The 19121-nt window shown below is 35.1% G+C and overlaps 1 protein-coding gene across 3 annotated transcripts in view; it reads right to left on the bottom strand.

Annotated features, from left to right (window-relative positions):
- def8 (differentially expressed in FDCP 8 homolog) overlaps window positions 1-16662 on the bottom strand; it is a 160478-nt gene extending 143816 nt beyond the window's left edge. Inside the window, exons 1-2 of one of the 3 annotated variants that reach the window (XM_089135408.1) lie at window positions 16294-16662; window positions 14848-14967 (exon numbers count right to left, since the gene is read on the bottom strand). In XM_089135408.1, coding sequence (XP_088991534.1) covers window positions 14848-14953 — 106 coding nt within the window. In that variant the 5' untranslated portion in view covers window positions 14954-14967; window positions 16294-16662. Of the gene's footprint in view, window positions 1-1981; window positions 2099-14847; window positions 14968-16293 lie in introns of those variants that run through there. The other 2 variants (XM_039681741.2, XM_039681744.2) reach the window with 2 other exon arrangements.
- Window positions 16663-19121: the final 2459 nt, after the last annotated feature.

Genomic DNA, 19121 nt, shown 5'->3' with positions numbered 1-19121 from the left:
TCGCCTTCAGAATAGTTCCCAGGTTTTATACGGTTAAAAGATGTCTGTGTCTCATTTGACTTTGTTATTTGTACATTATGTGACTATACAAATCACAACATGTAAATAGGAAAACGTTTGCGTTATTTTGCCACTCATTTGGATTAGTATGAAAGCTGCAACCATTCACATCCAGTCTTTGTGCTAAGCTAGGCTAGCGGTGGGTGCGTCAAACAGACTTATAGCACGCACGGAGTTGAAAAAGGTATGTATGGACTTATCTAACTCTGGGGGGTAAGGTGAATAGGCTAAAGTCCCAAAAAGTCAGAGTGTTCCTTTAAATAAGCATAAAACAAGCGGCGCGTGACAGACAGTATAATGAGAAAGTAATGGATCCGTCACCGTGCACTAGTTCTTAAAGTGAACGCAGCCATATGTGTCTGTCATTATTTCTGTTGTCATAACATCATAATATAGCATTAATTGTAAGCAATCAGAATTAATAGCTTATGTATTTAATTCAGTCAGGACTAAAAGACTATCCAGTGTTATTTTACATTGGAATACTTTATTCAGTTTCTGTAGTATTTCTGACATACCCAAAAAACTACCCAAAAATGTCTCTTTATTTGTGTCTTTATTCTATTCTATTTATTTGTGCTACTTTTTCAATTTAATTCAAATATTGAAATCAAGCTTCCATGTGTTGCATAAACTCTCAACAAAAAATGACCCATTTGTAAAAACAAACATTTAGGTAAGATCAATGTAATAAAATAAATTTATAAATATTCATATATTTATTTATCTATATCTATCTTAAACATAAAATAACTTGAACCTGTTTGATCAAGCTGTGCGACTGTTCTGACTTGTCCAATTATGAGCATCAATTTTGCATCTTGCATCAAAATCTTGTCTATTCATTGTATGCATTTAGTGTATAGTGTACCTAAAATAAAAAGAGTTTTATATGGTTTGTGGCTCTTAATTTCTTTGTATTAATTTACCACCAAACTTATGTCCACTGTTCTTTTTTTTTTATAAATATAGGATTGATATTATATCTATATTCATTATGGTCGAATCGAGAATCAAATCAGGAATCGAATCGAACTGAGAGCTTGCGAATCGAAATCGAATCGAAATTGAACATGTGAATCGATACCCACCCAGCCCTACTAAATACTGAACAAAGGGTCTGAATACTTAGGACCATGTGATATTTCAGTATTTCTTTTCAATAAATGTGCAAAAATGTCAACAGTTCTGTGTTTTTCTGTCAATATGGGGTGATGTGTGTACAATAATGAGGGGAAAAAAATTAACTTCAATCTAACAAAGAGTGAGCAACTTAAGGGGGTCTGAATACTTTCCGTACCCACTGTATATAATAAGATATAATAATATATTTATTTATCAGACGTAGATTAAGTCTCTAGATTCGTAGGCCATATTTCCCCCATCTTTTTAAAACACATATTACAAAGCAATCTCTCATACAGCTTTTTGCCTATAATAATAATACTGTCAAAGTCAAGAAGAGTTTCAGAAGAAAAATTGGCAGAATGATGTCAATCAAGTTGAAAACTCAACACAAATATATACTGCAGCCCAAATCACATGGTATCCTTCAAAAACGGTATGCAAGATAACAAACAAATACTTGAACATAAAATAATGATTTGAGCCATTTGAGTTAAATTATTTTCAAATGTACCTGTATATCTTTCCTTCTGCGCAATAAGAACGACTGACGACTTGAATTAAAATAAAATTAACTATTTACTATAATGAACTACTAAAATTAACTATTTTACAAGTTTCTGAACAGTATTACACAATGATCATTCAGTGCATATTGAGTCATTCACTCAATTCTAACAAAGCATTACAGGAAAATTAGGTAAAACTTTAGCCAGATTTACTTGCAGATTCCTTGTTACATCTGAAATTGGTTGTTTGTTACATTCTGAATATATAGGGTTCTGTTTTGACTAACCTGCATAGATGTCACACCACAGCATTTTGCCACACACAACGAGACGTTACTGAGAATTTCAAGAATTTAAGAACTTAAGAGGGAGACTGAGTCTTTGTGTCTTTTTGTAAATTTGCATATATGCTGCTTGATCTATTGATACAACAGTCACCACTTCTGTCTTCTGGTTCCAATTCACTGTTCCCTCTCACAGTTTCACATCCCTTTACAACTGATTGCCAGGTCACTTAAACATAACGCCTTTGAGACAAACATCCATTTTGTCATTCTTTTACATTTCCTGAATAAAATATGATAACCATATATACTGTGCCTTGTGAAAGTATTCATATCCCTTCTTTTTTCACACTTTGCTATGTTGCATACACACACATGCACGTATATTTATATATATATATATATATATATATATATATATATATATATATATATATATATATATATATATATATATATATATATATATATATATGAGTACATGAGTTTTATGTTAGAACGGTGTCGTGTTAGCGGCCCCTAAGTTAATAACTAATGATCTTCGCAACGGAAGTGAAACAATCAAAACTAACTTTAACTGGAAAATAACTTGATCCTAGAGCTGTTCTAAAGCCTAAACAATCTGTTATGTAATTTCTATTATAACAGTAAAACTGCTTTGAAACAATCTATACTGTTAAAAGCACTTTATAAATGAAGGTTACTTGACTTGGCTGACATGGGTCACACTTTAGATTAGGGTCAAATTCTCACTATTAATTAACTATTATCCATGACTTTTGCCTCAAACTCCTAATTAATGCTTATTATTGTTAGTAAGGCAGTTGGTTAAGTTTAGGTACTTGATAACTTACTTGAATGTGTAACAATTTAAATAATTTGTGAAAAGAAAAAAAAAATATTATAATTAGTTGTATTTATCGATCACCTGGGTCTAGCATTGAATTATTTACGGAATGGATGGAGAGAACATTCTCCAATATAAATAAAATATTATTCATTTGTGGTGATTACAATATTGATCTGATGAATCATGACAGCCATTATGCCACTGATGAATTTGTGAATGCTTTGTGTATGAGCCTCTTCCCATCTATCTCTAGACCTAGTAGAATTACCTCTCATAGTGCAACACTTATTGACAATATCTTTACAAATTCTATAGATCAAACCAATGTAAGCGGACTCATGATATCTGACATAACTGATCATCTTCCTATATTTGCACTATACAATGACAATTATGAAAAAAACTATGAATTTCCAAAAAATACATATAAAAGGGTACTAACCGAAAAGTCTATTGACGCTCTTAATTGTGAGCTAGCAAAACAGGATTGGACGAAAGTGCTTGTGGAGAATGATGTGAACAGGGCCTACAATACTTACCTGGAAATATTTTGTACATTATATAACAAACACAGCCCTGTGCGGCAATATAGGTGGGAGGAACAAATACTAAAGTGTCCTTGGTTAACTCAAGGACTACTTAATGCATGTAAAAAGAAAAATAATTTATATAAACAATTTATGATTAAAAAAAACAAAAGAATCTGAAGAACGGTATAAAGTATACAAGAATAAACTGATGACTATTGTTCGAAACAGCAAAAAATTATACTATGAAAATAAATTAAATGAGAACAAAAGTAATATTAAAGGAATTTGGAGCATACTGAATAAATTGCTAAGAGATAATCGTAAAATCAACTCATATCCTGGTTATTTTATAGATAATGACACTGAAAACTATAATATGAAAAACATTGTCAATAAGTTTAATTTTTTTATGAATGTTGGTCCTGAATTGACCTGATTTGACGGCACGGGTGCTTCGGTCTGCGCATGCGCTGGAAGTGATCGCTTGCGCACCTACGTCACTCTTTGTTTATACAGAGATTTCGGAAGTTTTACCTTTCACTAAACATATTTAGATATACCGAAATCGTCTTCCATTGCGGTTTCCCGTATATCTAAATATGTTTAGTAAAAGGTAAAACTTCCGAAATCTCCGTGTAAATATTGAGTGATGTCACATGCAAGCAATCACTTCCGGCACAACATTGAACTGATTCAGTTCGGTTCAGTTGGACATTGAACAACTGATTCAGATCACTTGGATTACACGAGGTAAAAACTATATAAATACTGTTCGTTTTCTCACAAAAACCTTTCGTTTCGTGTCTTAGGCCATCAATGTGTACTTACATTTACGAGTCATTAAATCATGTTTAATTTTGACTTCTCTGTGCATGCTTTTTGGTGGACCCCCTTTGCCTCCAGTGTATGACCGATAGACAACAACGGTTTGACTGAAAAATGTCAAAATTGAAAATACTGTGGAAACAAAAACACCTACAATCTTGGATGCCCTTGAGGTAAGCTAAAACATATCAAAAATTAATTTCAAAGTGAACTATCCCTTTAAGTTCAGGAAGTAGTGCAGCTGTGCATAAGGTCAATTAGCGGCCAAAATCCCGGCAAGTAGTAATGACATGATGGTGGATTCAACTATAGAAAGGAACCCCCAAACCATCTTCCTGTCTGATGTGAGCGAGACTGAAATCAAAACTATTGTGTATAAATGTAAAAATAAATCATCTATGGACTATTTGGACATTAATATGAGATTAATAAAAAGAATAATTGACAATATTGTGAAACCCTTAACACATGTATGTAATGTTTCACTCCAAACTGGAACTTTTCCAGATAAAACGAAAAAAGCCAAAGTGTTACCACTATTTAAAAACGGAAGTAAACATATATTTACAAATTATAGGCCTGTCTCTCTGCTGCCACAGTTCTCAAAAATATTGGAGAAAACATTCTATAGCAGACTGGATAAATTTATGGTGAAGCATGAGTTAATTAACGAAGGGCAATACGGATTTAGACCCAAAAGATCGACCACCATGGCTATTATTGATGCTGTGGAAGAAATCACTAGTGCCGTAGACTGCAAAAAACACGCTGTTGGAATTTTTATTGATCTAAGGAAAGCATTCGATACCAACAATCATTGTATTCTTGTACATCAATTAGACAAATATGGTATTCGGGAAGTTGCTGGGAATTGGATTAAAAGTTATTTAGATGAGAGACAACAATTTGTTAAAATAGGGGACACTGAATCAAAATGTATGAGCATTGTTTGTGGGCTGCCTATACTGGATTTCCCTTGCTATTTAATTTATATATTAACGATATATTTAAAGTATCAGATTTGTTAAAAATTGTATTATTTGCTGACGATACCAACATATTTTATTCTAACGATAACTATAAAAGTCTTATAAAGAATGTAAATCAGGAACTACTAAATTTAAAACATGGCTGGATTTAAACAAATTATCACTCAACTTAAACAAATCAAAAATGATCATGTTTAGCAATTATAAGGAAAATCCCGAACTACTGATAAATATAAATGGTATTACAATAGAAAAAGTAACAGAAATCAAATTCTTGGGAGCCACGATTGATAACAAACCGAGCTGGAAATCACACATTGGACACATACAAAGGAAGATATCAAAAAATATTGCAATTATAAATAAAGCTAAGTACGTTTTAAATTACAAGGCGCTGCTGTATATATTATATTCCAGTCTTATTTTACCATACTTAATTTATGGAATTGAGGTCTGGGGTAATAATTATAAAAGTTCCCTTCATTCCCTTTAATACTTCAAAAACGAGCGATCAGAGCTATTCATTAGGTAGGATACCTCAAACATACAAATATATTGTTTTTACGAAGTAACATGCTCAAATTCATGGATTTAATAGATTTTTATACTGTTCAATTAGTGTATAAAGCAAATCGGGTCGTACAACCAGCAAATATTCAAAAATTATTCAAAAAAAGAGATAGCTGTTACAATTTGAGAGGTTATGGCCAACTTAATGTACCAGCTTTCAGAACTACAAGGAAAAGTATGTGTGTGTCTGTGTGTGGTGTCAGGCTCTGGAATAACCTGAGAGCCCAACTCAAGCAGTGCCCATCCATTTACCAGTTCAAATCCAAGTATAAACAAGACGTACTGTCTAAGTACAGGAAGGAAGAATATCCTTAAATATGGAAAGGGTATTAATTGTCGATTCATATTTTCTTGTCTTGAAATCATCAGAATGGTTGTGAGTTAATTTTGTTGATTGTAAGGGAATTGGAAAAGACCAACACAAATATGTATCAATTGTTTTCTCGATTGTAGTAATGCATCTACTGCTTAAATGTATAAAAGGGGGTAGGCGTTAATAAGCTTAAGCTTCTGCCTACTCCTTTTGAGCATCATATTTACGTTTTTATTTATTTTCTTACATATCCATTGCGCATGTATCTTTCTTTCGTTTGGCCTACTATACTGTCATGTTACTAGATTTAACCTTGTGGATTTTAGATGCACAAATAAATTAAAAAAATAAAATAAAAAATACGAGTGTAGAAAATTCTCTATTTGATTTAGTAAACAGTTAGCAAAGGCAAAATCTTACCTCAAAAAAGTATACCTCTATATTAAATGAAATGAATCAAATTTTAGACAAGAAACAGACAAGTGAAGATGATACAGTTAAAATGCACAACCTTAAAAAAATAATTAAATAACTTTTATGCAGAAAAGGCTAAGGGTGCCTTTATTAGATCAAGAGTAAAGTGGCTGGAACTCGGAGAAAAAAAATCAGCATATTTTTAGATAATAATTTATAATAATTTAGAAAAGAAAAGAGGGAAGTCATTTCTCCAGAAAGGTTTAGAATTCTGTTCTAAACTTTTGCATATGGCTAGGTGATACTGTAGCTACAGAGCAGCCGTTTGTGAAATGCCCCAGTTATCTATTGGGGGTTTGGAGCTTTCCAATGGCAAACAAATTTTGGATTAGAAGATTTCTTATTAGGAAAATCAGCTGCCATCCCACAGCTTTTTTTAAATGGAAATTAAATTGTCCTTCTCTTTCTACCATTAATATATGGACTGGTATTAATAGGTTTCTGTTACCTAAAAAGTGGAAAGAGCTTCACTTTAAAATTATACATAATTACTAACCCTGTAACTCTCTTCTTTCTAAATTTAAGTTGGACATCTCTTCACATTATACATTCTGTAATTCTAATCTTGAAACAACACCAAATTTGTTTTTTGAATGTGATTACGTAAAGGAGTTTTGGGAAAAAAGTAGCCTGGTTTATTTTTTCTGCTTATTACAAACTCTACTTTTGAGGTTGTGAATGTGTTGTTTTTGAGTTGGGACTCAGGGTCAAAGGAGATGGATGACAGATTAAAACTGCTTACTTTATGCGGTGAATTTCATCTTCATGAATGTAAAGTAACTGAATCTAAGCCCAACTTTAAACTTTTTTTGTGTTGATTTAAAATTATTTTATGACTCTTTTTGTTTGTTGTATTTGTAGTTTATGTGCATGTTTCATGATGTTATTTGTTTTTTATTGGACTGTCCCTTATCTACTGCCTTGCTTACTTTGAGTAAACTGTTATTTTTATTTTTATTAATTTTTTTGTGCTTGATGTATCCCCTGTGATTTTTTGTTCAATAAAAAATAAAATAAAATAAAAAAAGGAAAGGAAAGGCGGCTTCAAAGGCTACACACGTTCCGCATAACACCGCAGCGCGCAGCCTCTCCATGGGTTGTACCATGTAAGGGAGTTCTCCCCTCCTCCAAATAGAGTTTGTTGGGTCCATAGCCCGTCTTTTTCAAAAAGTTTTCTCAGGTAGGAGGTGTCACGGGGTGGGTGCAGGCAGACGAACAGGCAGAGTCCAAAAAGCTCCAATACAAAAGGTTTAATCACAAATAAACAGGATACAGGCAGGCGGAACACGGGGTAACATTAACATTGACCGACAAAGACAGACTGAAGGAGGGAGAACTAAATACACAGAGGAATCAGGACTAATGAGGTGAACACAGGTGAAAATGATAATGACAGGACGAGGAACAGGTGGCTGATTGGGGAGTGAGTCCGGGAGAGGAACAAAAGGATCCGGGGAAGTGTAGTGCAGATGACGGGACAAACAGGTGAAGACGACGAACTGTGACAGGAGGCTACCGATAGCTGGGCCGGCTATCAATTTACTGGTCAATTTTGAGATTGTGGGCTATTTGTGGTGAAAAAAAGTCTGCAATACACATTTAGGTCTTTGTACTACACTGTTTACACTTTATACTACTATATGTTTGCGTCTGTAGATTTCTCATAAATTCATCAAAAGCTGGCAATCCAAATCATCCCACTGCTCTGCGATCGCAATTTGCACCATGGCATCACATACACCCAGTGTTGCCAGATTGAAAATATCAAAGTATCGTACCAGAAGCTCAAAATTATCGTATTTGGAAGAAAATGATCGTACACACGTCAAAAGGGGGGGGGGATATAATATATAATCTATATTAGATTATAATCTAATATAGATTATAACAATAGCCTATATATAATCTATATTATAATATCTATAATATTAAATATTATAGATAGAATATTATATATCTATAATATTGTATAATACTTCTCCTATGTTCTGTAATAGCTTCCTCTGTAAAATACTATAGTATTTTTATAAAAGGAATTACGTAATATTTTGTATAATATTGTATAATATTTTGTCCTAAAATACTACAAGATTCGTTTTTCCTAAGGGATGTCTCATTCACATTAGCGTTATCAGCTTAAGGTTATCAGCTCAATACAGAGTGAGAGTGCAGTCTGTGAGAATTCTGATTCTGTCAGCAAAACCCCTCGCAATTTCGAGGTTACTACTGATCACCGTTTTACAAAAGGATTAATAGTTTGGAGTGAAGGTTACGTACAGTTGTTAAGTGACAAGGTTTTGTGGACTTACAATAACTTATATCAACTTAGTTGATTGAGTTAGGCTTATGTTACCAGTAGCTACCGCGATGTCTTACCTGGAGATTCAACCAGATAATAGTCTGGAAACGACACCTCCAGCCATTTGGTGGGTCATTGACCCAGTTTTTAATTAAATAAAGGCAATTATAACCTATTACAGTTCATTTTGCAATGTACCGTTGCCGGTCGGCAGCCGTCAATGACTCGCAATATGACATTTTTGTCATTCAAATACATACGCTGCTTTCCCCCACGCCGACCACGCCCCCCAACTATGACGCGTTGCCGAGAGAGTCGACTGGATTGATGACGGGAGCGGGGGAGACGCACACACGCAGTCTCTCCCTCATACCGTGCTCTCTCGCCTTCATTTTCTCCTCACAAGCATGACGTAAATCAACAGCTAGATCAATGAGTATAGAAGCACTATAATTATGACCCCCGATCACAAAAATCTGAAATTATCGTACATTATGGGATTTTTTTCATTATTGATCGTACATCGTACAGAGGTCAAAATTATCGTACAAATACGATAATTATCGTACATCTGGCAACACTGCATACACCGTTAAAAAGCTCTCTCTCTCCTTTAATGCTGACTGATCCAAATATGGTCATTTCCTTTTTGTCAGCAACCAATCGTGAAAGTAAAGTGGGGGATTTAACTCTGAATGCTCAATCTCATTGGCTGTTGCTAAATCTTTAAAGCCCATTTTCTCAAAATGACTTTTCTCTCGTATTCCAAGTCCGAAATCTCCACTTGAGCATCTATATACACCAAACTTTCCAGTCTTGCTCCTAACATTTTATTCCAAAATCATTTTTAAGGCATACCTCATATGCCTTAAAAACATAAACATAACTCAAAAAAAAATCTTTTTCTTTTAAATCCCTGCTTATCTGGCTTATGTTACCCCGTGCAATGTCTGAACTTTGTATTTTGAGCACTTGCGTTGTTTTTGCCTCTTCACGATGACTCGCTTGGTTTAGTCCTCAGTTGTAAGTTGCTTTGATAAAAGCGTCTGCTAAATGTAAATGTAAGGGTATTGACAGTATATTCTGATTTGCCGGTTCAGAAGTGGGTTTAGTAAAGGAGTAAATTACCACAATTTGATACCCATGCAGAAAAATTATTATGACCATGATATTTTTGCTAACTTCTCAGCTTAATTGAATTATTATTTAACATTTGCATTACTGTTGAACCATGGTATTAATTCATTTCTTCATTTATCCAATTTCCACCACCATGGAAAAAGTGGGCCGGGTCTTGGGGTTAAAACTCCCGGGCTCAAAAGTGGCCCCACTCCGGCCCTGCTTCAGGGCTTAACTGGTTAAAAAGCAAAGTTGAAACAACATCATTAAAAGAGATCTATATGCATTACTTGGTGATTAGCTGGTGACATCATCAGTTTTTCTGTATTATGATCACTGCACTGTATAGAGCTGGTAAGTCCCGCCCATCCGCAAAACTCCAAGTGGACCTCTAGGTTGAAAAAGCATCAATGCAAGTGAATGAGAGAAAATAATTATTTTCTGATCCCATTTGAATTGTGCCATGAATGTGACGTATGTTGTCTCTGAATTTTTTATATAATTTCTCATGTAACGAGTTTGACAGTATATTGTATGATTCTTTGGATAGCAGTTGTGGAATAGACATAACGAGAAAGACTACACGTTGCATATGTGACGTCGCCGCATAACACATTTTCCCTCCACAAATCACGGTTTTCACCACGCTCAAGTTTGTCCTCTCCCTGAAAGAAGGCGGTGAAGTGCACCAAAGACACAGGCATGTTTAGCGGGATCCATGTGCTAGTGGGGGTGATGTATATCAAACACGTTGAAAGAGTTGTAGTCCACAGAGTGCTCTCTCACACAAAGTCTAACCACATGAAAATTCTACCCGCTAAATTGTAGCATTCTTTACATGAAACATTATATAAAAAAATCACAGACAACATATGTTACATTCATTGCAAAATTCAAACGGGATTAGAAAATAATTATTTTCTCTCATTCACTTGCATTGACGATTTTTCAATCTAGAGGTCCAGCGGGGTTAGCTGAAGGGGCGGGACTTACCAGCTCTATTAGACATGAGATCACATTACAGCAGAGAATTCAAATATGACAAGACTGGTTCGGCACTGTTCATTCACCTCTGCCTTTTCAGCTTTGCATTCTGGTATTCGTGTCATTAGAGCCCGAGCACCGATGGTGAGAGGACTCTATTGGAATTGCTCCGTTTATTATTAGTGTATGTTTCCTAAGTACAGTAAGTGTCGTTTACATTTCCCCATATGAAGAGGTCAGTTCTGAAGTTTGACTACCAACACACGAAAAAAATAACTGGCATCTGACGCTGCATTAACGGCGCATATAGATATTAATCTACTTCAACATATGCTGATAACGATACATAACTGCCTTATGCTGATAACGATATATAACTTTCTTAATTTATGTTCTTAATATTTCTCTTGTGGCCCATACGTAGTGAAAAAATATTCTGTGTTAAACAAATTGTTGTTTTTTTGCACCCACATTACCAAGGTGCTCTTTAAATAACAAAACATAAAAAAAGCGCCATAGACTTTAGACCAGGTTTCAGTTGGTCAGTGCCACAGTCAGTTTCAGTTGCAATAAAAGGGCGATTTCACTTTTTTCATTTCAAATAGTGTGTAATTTTGCTGTTGGTGCATGAACAGTATCTGCAAAGTTGCAGTGCTGAAAGTTCAATGTAAGCAGAGATATCGTCTTTTAAAGCTACACTGTGTAACTTTTTATATTTATTCTTAGCTAAAAACACTTAGTTCTTTCAAAAATATATGTGCTCATTAATGTATATTTACTTTCAAGTTCAAGTAATAAATAATTCTCGTGAGTGTATAATATGCCATTGAAAACACATACGGGTAAGGGGTTCTAATGTCGTTCGCCATGTTGCCCCTCCATCTTGAAAGCACATTAGCCAAAGAGGGACATACCCGTTAAAATTCAAGCTTCGCCTTTCGCGTTGCACCGTGTCGAATGTGAAGAGGGGGGTTGCTTGAGACTGATACCGTATTTTCCGCACTATAAGGCGCACTTAAAAGCCTTTAATTTTCCGAAAAAACGTCAGTGCGCCTTATAATCCGGAGCGCCTTATATATGGATCAATTAGTTAACAACGCTCCACGTTATTAAATTCGCCCGCGAACTCGCACTCGTGTCCATCTTATGCCCGCTTTGTCACACGGCAAGTTTAACCTTATCCTTCCTCAGGTTGTGTGTCTCCCGCTCACGAGCGCTCACTCTACAGACACACGAACAGACACACTCTCCTCGGCACTGCTCGCGCATCACAGAATGTTCATAAAGCGCTCCCCGTTCACAGTACCGGGTCGTCTCATTCAAAACAGCCAGCTGTTGCTGTCAGCGAGCCGCCGCACATTGAATACTCATATGAGTCAGAATGTGAATGTAAGTTATGCCCGCCCCAGCACGCTCACGCTTACTAAATAAACGCCTCACCTCCGGCGCCGCACACTCGCTACATTCCCTTTAGCACATCTAGTGGATGCATAACGCAAACCCAGTCAGACGTTTGACAACAGTATCTTATGCGCCTTATAATCCGGTGTGCCCTATAAATGAAAAATGTTCTAAAATAGTTCATTCATTGAAGGTGCATTATGTACATTTGACATGAACAACACATGCAACTTCACCCGTAAAGGTAATGGGCATGAACCTTACACCTCGTTTTCAGACCAGCATGCCCATGGCCGCACAAATGAGGACAAATGCATTTGCTATTTAAACAACAGGATGTGAAAATGACAACTGTGTCAGACTGAAACTAGCAAAAAATTGTATTGCACCGGGTGTATTTTAACTCCTGGGTTTATTTTGGCCCTAAGTCTGTTTGTGTGATGAAAAAGGAAATGTTGTTTGCTATATTTATTTACCTAGTCAGTGTCATTGGCCCTCATTTATCAAAAGTGCGTACACCAAATTTCCAGCGTACACCTTGCGTACACCCAAAACCACGGTGACTTTGAGATTTATCAATATGGACGTTGGCGTACGGCACGCTTAAATCCTACACCAGCTCAGGAGGTGGTGTACGCACGTTTTGAGTTAGTGCGGGAATGCGCAGAAAAATTCCTAACACCACATAACGCACCGACAAACTAAAAGATATGATATATTATTTACCCACTGTAAAAAAAACAACAACAAACAAACAAAAAAACAAAATAGTAATTATAAACTTCAGTGTTTATTTTTGTGCAACGTGGACTTCAATGTTTAATTTGTGTGACTTTACCAAAGCATTTGATTTGTAAGCATATGTATTCCTTCAGTTGCGAGCCTGTGCGCTTTACCCTGATGTAGGGCTGGGCGATAAAACGATAACGATAATTATCACGATATAATTTTCCTCGATAAAAAGATATCAAGAGGTCGATAATTGTTCGATAATGTTTATGCGTCAAAAGCGGAACGAAACTCATTTAAACCGCATTTAAAATCTCACGCAGACGCGCCTCTGATCGTCTTGCTCACGAGATCCAGTGAGAAGCACTTGAGTTCAGCGAAGAACACAAATGTCAAGTTTAAACCAGTTTAAAGGCAGATGAAACACAGCTGACAAAAAGGAGAAACACTGCGTGCAACGATACAGTCAGAATCTGAATTGATACTGAATCCATTTAGCTTCCCATGGATTTACTGTAAGGTTAGCCTGGTAATATTAACTGCATCATGAAATGTGGGATATACATATTGTATAATATTATTAATGTAGACAATGTATTATGACTAATGGAATATAAGTACAGTATTTAATAGTGTATTTAACTGTTAGGCTATTGTTTTTCATACAAAAAATACAGAAACCATAAAGTTATGCCATTATAGTGAGGAGCTAAGTTATAGGCTATAACTGGTTTTATCTGTGGTTATCATGATCTAAAAATGCATGATACTGGATGAACAATGGTTAATTTGAATACAACTCAAACAGTCAGAATATTACTTTTTACCACATAAAAATATGGTTGTTGCATAGGAAAAATTAATACTCTGGTTTATACAACTTTCACTTAGTTACAAAAATCTGCCTTTAAACTTAAAAAAATAAATATTTGACATATATCGTGATAATTATCGATATCGACTGATATAAAAAAAATTATCGTGATAATTTTTTTGGGCCATATCGCCCAGCCCTACCCTGATGTTTCAGGATTAGCCTATCCCCGGCAGGTGCGCACGGACTGGGTTCGGTTAATGAAAGGCTTTCAATGACCAAAAAATAATTCAGACTGACAAAATAATAAAAAAATACATTCTTCTTCTTTTAAATGATAATAATAATACAAATAATAACGGCATCCTTCTTCTGAATAACAATAAACATCATAAATACAAATTATAATAATAATAATAAGAAGAAGAAGAAGAATATTACAAATTGTCATGCAATTATTAATGTGAATGAATGGTACTTCACATCATCATACATGTGACGTGATTCGAAATTGAATGCTGATTCAAAAGACATGCTGTAAAATAATGCATTGTGATTCATTTCGGCTCCACGTCGGAGAAGTTTCTCTTCTTTGCCGTCTTCCGTGTGTCCATGCCGTAAAATGAGGGCGTGGGGGGAGCGGAGACTTGAATATTTAGGGGCGTGTTATTCTAATGACGATCGTTTTCGGCCGCAGGATTCATCAAGGGAAGGCATTGCATACACCTGGATTTCAAAGGTACGCAGTACGCACAGCTTCATAAATCAGGCGGAGAGAGGAGTGTAAGCATAATCTTACGCCAACATATACGGTCGTTTCTACGCAAGAATGATAAATGAGGCCCATTGTGTTTTGCTGTACTAGGCTACAAGGGCGTACATTGTGTGACTCACATGATACCATTCACAACACAAGAAATGTCATACCTTCAGAAGAGGAGCAGTGCATATTCAATGTAAAAGTTTACACACCATGTTTAGGAAGATTCTTCCCCTCAGTGCTGCTGTCGTTCTCTCCCCTGTCAAATGGGTTGACAAGACCCTGACGAAAGCGAGCAAGCCTTTCATTATATTCCATGACACTGGTTACATCTGAAGAAGACAGACACATAATCAATGTCACAATATTTACCTAAAGGGATAGCTCACACAAAAATGAAAATTCTGTAGTCATTTGATGTCACATCTTACTCTCTTTTTAGATTCTAGTAAAGAACAAACTTTCTGCTCTTTGAGAAATACATATATGTAGGCTTGGGCTTATGATACCGAGGGTGTGCACTAAAATCAAGAGAGAAGGTCCACTAAATAGATTTTTTTAAACTCTGATATCATGTGTGTAGAAATTATGTTTAAACATTCCCCATCACTCTGACAGTGCAATCTCTATATGGGATAGGTGATTGATGACGATGACACACACACACACACACACACACACATACATACACACACACACACATATATATATATGTTATATTATATTAGGGCTGCACGATATGAAGAGATTTTTCTTTACTTGTTAAACAATGCAATGTGCGATACAATAACGCTTTAACTGCGTAAAATACCTTTAAATATATTTAAAACCTGAAAATGATATAACCAATATACATTTTTCACATTCTTTATGGGAAAAGAGAGCATCACTACAACTTCTGAAAGTGAACAGCACTGTTTTAGTATTACATAAAAAGTAATGTCACAAATCTGACAATGTCATTTTAACATTAATGTAAAAAAAAAAAAACACAAAAAAAAAAACAGTAACAAAAACAAAAACTTATTTAAATACCAATAACGTGTACAGGACTTTCGGTTAGCGTATCCCATAACATGTAAGCACAGTAAAAACGAAACAATACTTTAACTATCAACCAGGCTGAAACAGCTAAAAATCAACAAATTCATTCTTCCAAATATTCTTGAGACTGGTACAAACAAAACAATGTATGAATATTATGCCTATATTGATAACAAGTTAATGCCTCACTTGCTCGCTTTATGTTTAGCTTTTTTTTATCTCCCAAAACATGATGACTTTTAGCTCTTAGTTTAAGTTTATGTGATTCGTGTTTTATGCAATGACAGCAGGATGAGATCTAAATGACAGCAGGTGACATTCTCTAAATCTTTTGATTTAGATAAAAATAAATAACATATTTCTACTAAAACTGTAATTTCATGCAGTCAATATATCAGCATGAGCTGCTGCATCATCATCATTTAATTACCAGACACAACTGAAAAAATATTGTTCAGCTTGTCATTAATCAGATTGATGAAGAATAAATGTTAGAAAAAATAATAAATATATAATACGGTTTTTATGACGACAACCAAAAACAAGAAATTTAGCCAGCGTGCTAACCGCTTAGCATCACATATTAATAAAATGTGTGATATTGTTTATCTTACGCTTTACACAGCTTCAGCAGCGCATCTTCATCATCATTATCGCAAATAACAGGCTGATAAAAAATCAATGCCAGCTGTCATTATTTCCTTCGAAATGTTCTCCAGTAACTCGTGTGTTGTGATACTTGCTTGTTCAATGCGTATGTGATTGTAGTAGCGACCTCTACATGATGGGAGAAACGAAGCTTTTCAAAGCTTTGAATTGGCGCAAAATGATTCACTTTCGAAGGAACATCCATGATAGGGGAATATCACACGCTGGTAACGCCTGCTGGTTAAAGCCAGTTTAAAACAGTGTAAATGCAACCAAAAAAATCATGACAAACATCCAAGAAAAGCGTTTGGCTGCAACGTGCAGAGAGTTCCTCTTCTTCTTCTTCTTCTTTGATGTTTTATGGCGGTTGGCAAACCAACTTTCGGTGCATTACCGCCACCAACTGGACTGGAGTGTGAAGCACTTAACAGATGAAGACGATATTCAACTAAAAAAAAAAAAAAAAAAAAAAAAAAAACATATACTTCTATGCTTCAGATTCTCCTGTCTATTCCTATTTCTTTGAGATACTTCATTATCGCACTATATATTTTAACTTGTTCTACTTGCTTTCCCAATAGACTTTCCATACTTAATACTCCTACACCCAATTTCCTTACTATCCTCTTAAGTACTACCCTTTCTTTTTCATATTTTCCACATTTAATTAAAACATGTTCAATTGTTTCTGCCTGACCACAGTACATACATTTTCCCGTATCATGTTTTCCTATCTTTAACAATGAATGATTTAATCGTGTGTGCCCTATTCTAACACGAGAAAAAATTGTATCCTCTTTCCTATTCCTAAAAACACTTCTTTCATTTCCTACTTGCTTCTGAATACTATACAATTTTCTACCCGTCCCCTCATTATCCCATTGTTCTTGCCATTTATTTTTTATGAATTCTTTAATTTTACTTTTAACTTCATTTTTGCTCAAGGTCACTTGCACATTGATCTCATTATGTTTTACTGCTTGCTTTGCTATTCTATCTACCACTTCATTTGCCTCCAGCCCCACATGAGCAGGAACCCATACAAACACTATTAAGCTTTCACTACTTATTCTTAGCAAACTAGCAAGTATCTCATATATAATGTCTTGCCTTAATACTTTATTTCCACTTACAAGACTTGTGATTGCTGCAAACGAATCAGAACATATAGCTACTACTCTCGGTTTTACATCTTCTACCCAATGTAATGCAACCATTAAAGCAACTAATTCTGCTGCAAATACGGAGATGTGGTCAGTTATTCTTTTCTTAATACTTATTTGAAACTTAGGAATATATACAGCAGCTGCTGTTCTTCCAGATATAGGATCCTTAGATCCATCAGTAAATATTTGCACCCATGATGAATACTTCTGTTCTAAATACTGCTGTGCTATAATATTCTTTGGGATATCTTTCTTATTTTTAATTTCCATATGAATTTGAAGATCAATTATTGGCCTAGGAAACAACCATGGTGGGATACTGGGTAAAATCACTGTAGGGCTTACATTACAATCTTCAATACCTGCTTCTTTTGCTTCTCTTTGAACACTCCATCCCAAGCTTTTAATGTTTTTATTCCCATGTTCCCAACATTCTTCTAATACCCCCTTCACAGGATGATTCTTTTTATGACCTTTTATATTAACCCAATAGTTCAGTCTTATTTTATGTCTTCGAAATTTTAACGGAGCAACACCAACTTCTACCTGTAGTGCTGCTATGGGAGATGATCTGACTGCACCACAACATATTCTTAGAGCTTGATTTTGTATTGCTTCTATCTTTTTGAGTGTAGTCTCATTTGCAAATCCGTAAACTATACTTCCGTAATCTATACTTGATCTAATTAAAGTATTATAAATTCTTTTCAACGATAACCTACAAGCCCCCCATTCTACCCCTGTTAAACATCTTAATATATTTATCCCTTTTTTACATTTCTTAATCAGATTTTTAGCATGTATAGAAAAAGTCATCCTGGAATCCATCCACACACCAAGATATTTGACCACCGGCACTTGCTCCAATTCCTGCTTATACAACTTTAACCTGACCTCTGGTATTTTTTTCCTATTAGTAAAACATATAACCTGGGTTTTAGCCACAGATAATCTAAAACTCCATTTATCTGCCCACCCCTCTACTTCGTCCACTGCTTTTTGAATACTTTGTGTTACACTTGCAATATTACGACCTCTCTTCCATATTGCCCCATCATCCGCAAATAATGCTCTTCCTACATCTCCTTTTATATTACAATAAACATCATTTATCATAATATTAAATAAAACTGGGCTGCATACACTTCCTTGAGGAGTTCCGTTCTCTATTTTATATATCTCTGAATACTCTACTCCTATCCTAACTTGAATTGTTCTTTCAAGAAGAAAGTCCATAATCCAATTATACATCTTTCCTCCTATTCCCATACATTTAATTTTTATTAATAGTCCCTCTTTCCAAAGCATATCATAGGCTTTCTCAATGTCGAACAACACCCCTACCACTACTTCTTTATTAGCTTGAGCTTTCCTGACATCTGCTTCCAAGCTTAGCACAGCATCCATAGAATTTCGCCCTACCCTAAATCCACTTTGATATGGTGACATAAGTCCTTTAACCTCCAATATATAATTTAATCTTCGTACAATCATTTTTTCCATCAATTTACATAAATTAGCGGTTAGTGCAATTGGCCTATAATTAATTGGATTTGATTTATCCTTTCCAGGTTTGCCTATGGGTATTATTATTCCATGTTTCCATGAAGATGGAAGCTTTCCTTCAT

This window comes from Pimephales promelas, chromosome 10 (assembly GCF_988280905.1).
Source record: "Pimephales promelas chromosome 10, fPimPro1.hap1.1, whole genome shotgun sequence".
NCBI classification, from domain to species: Eukaryota; Metazoa; Chordata; class Actinopteri; order Cypriniformes; family Leuciscidae; genus Pimephales; species Pimephales promelas.
This window is presented reverse-complemented; position numbering and strand designations above follow the sequence as displayed.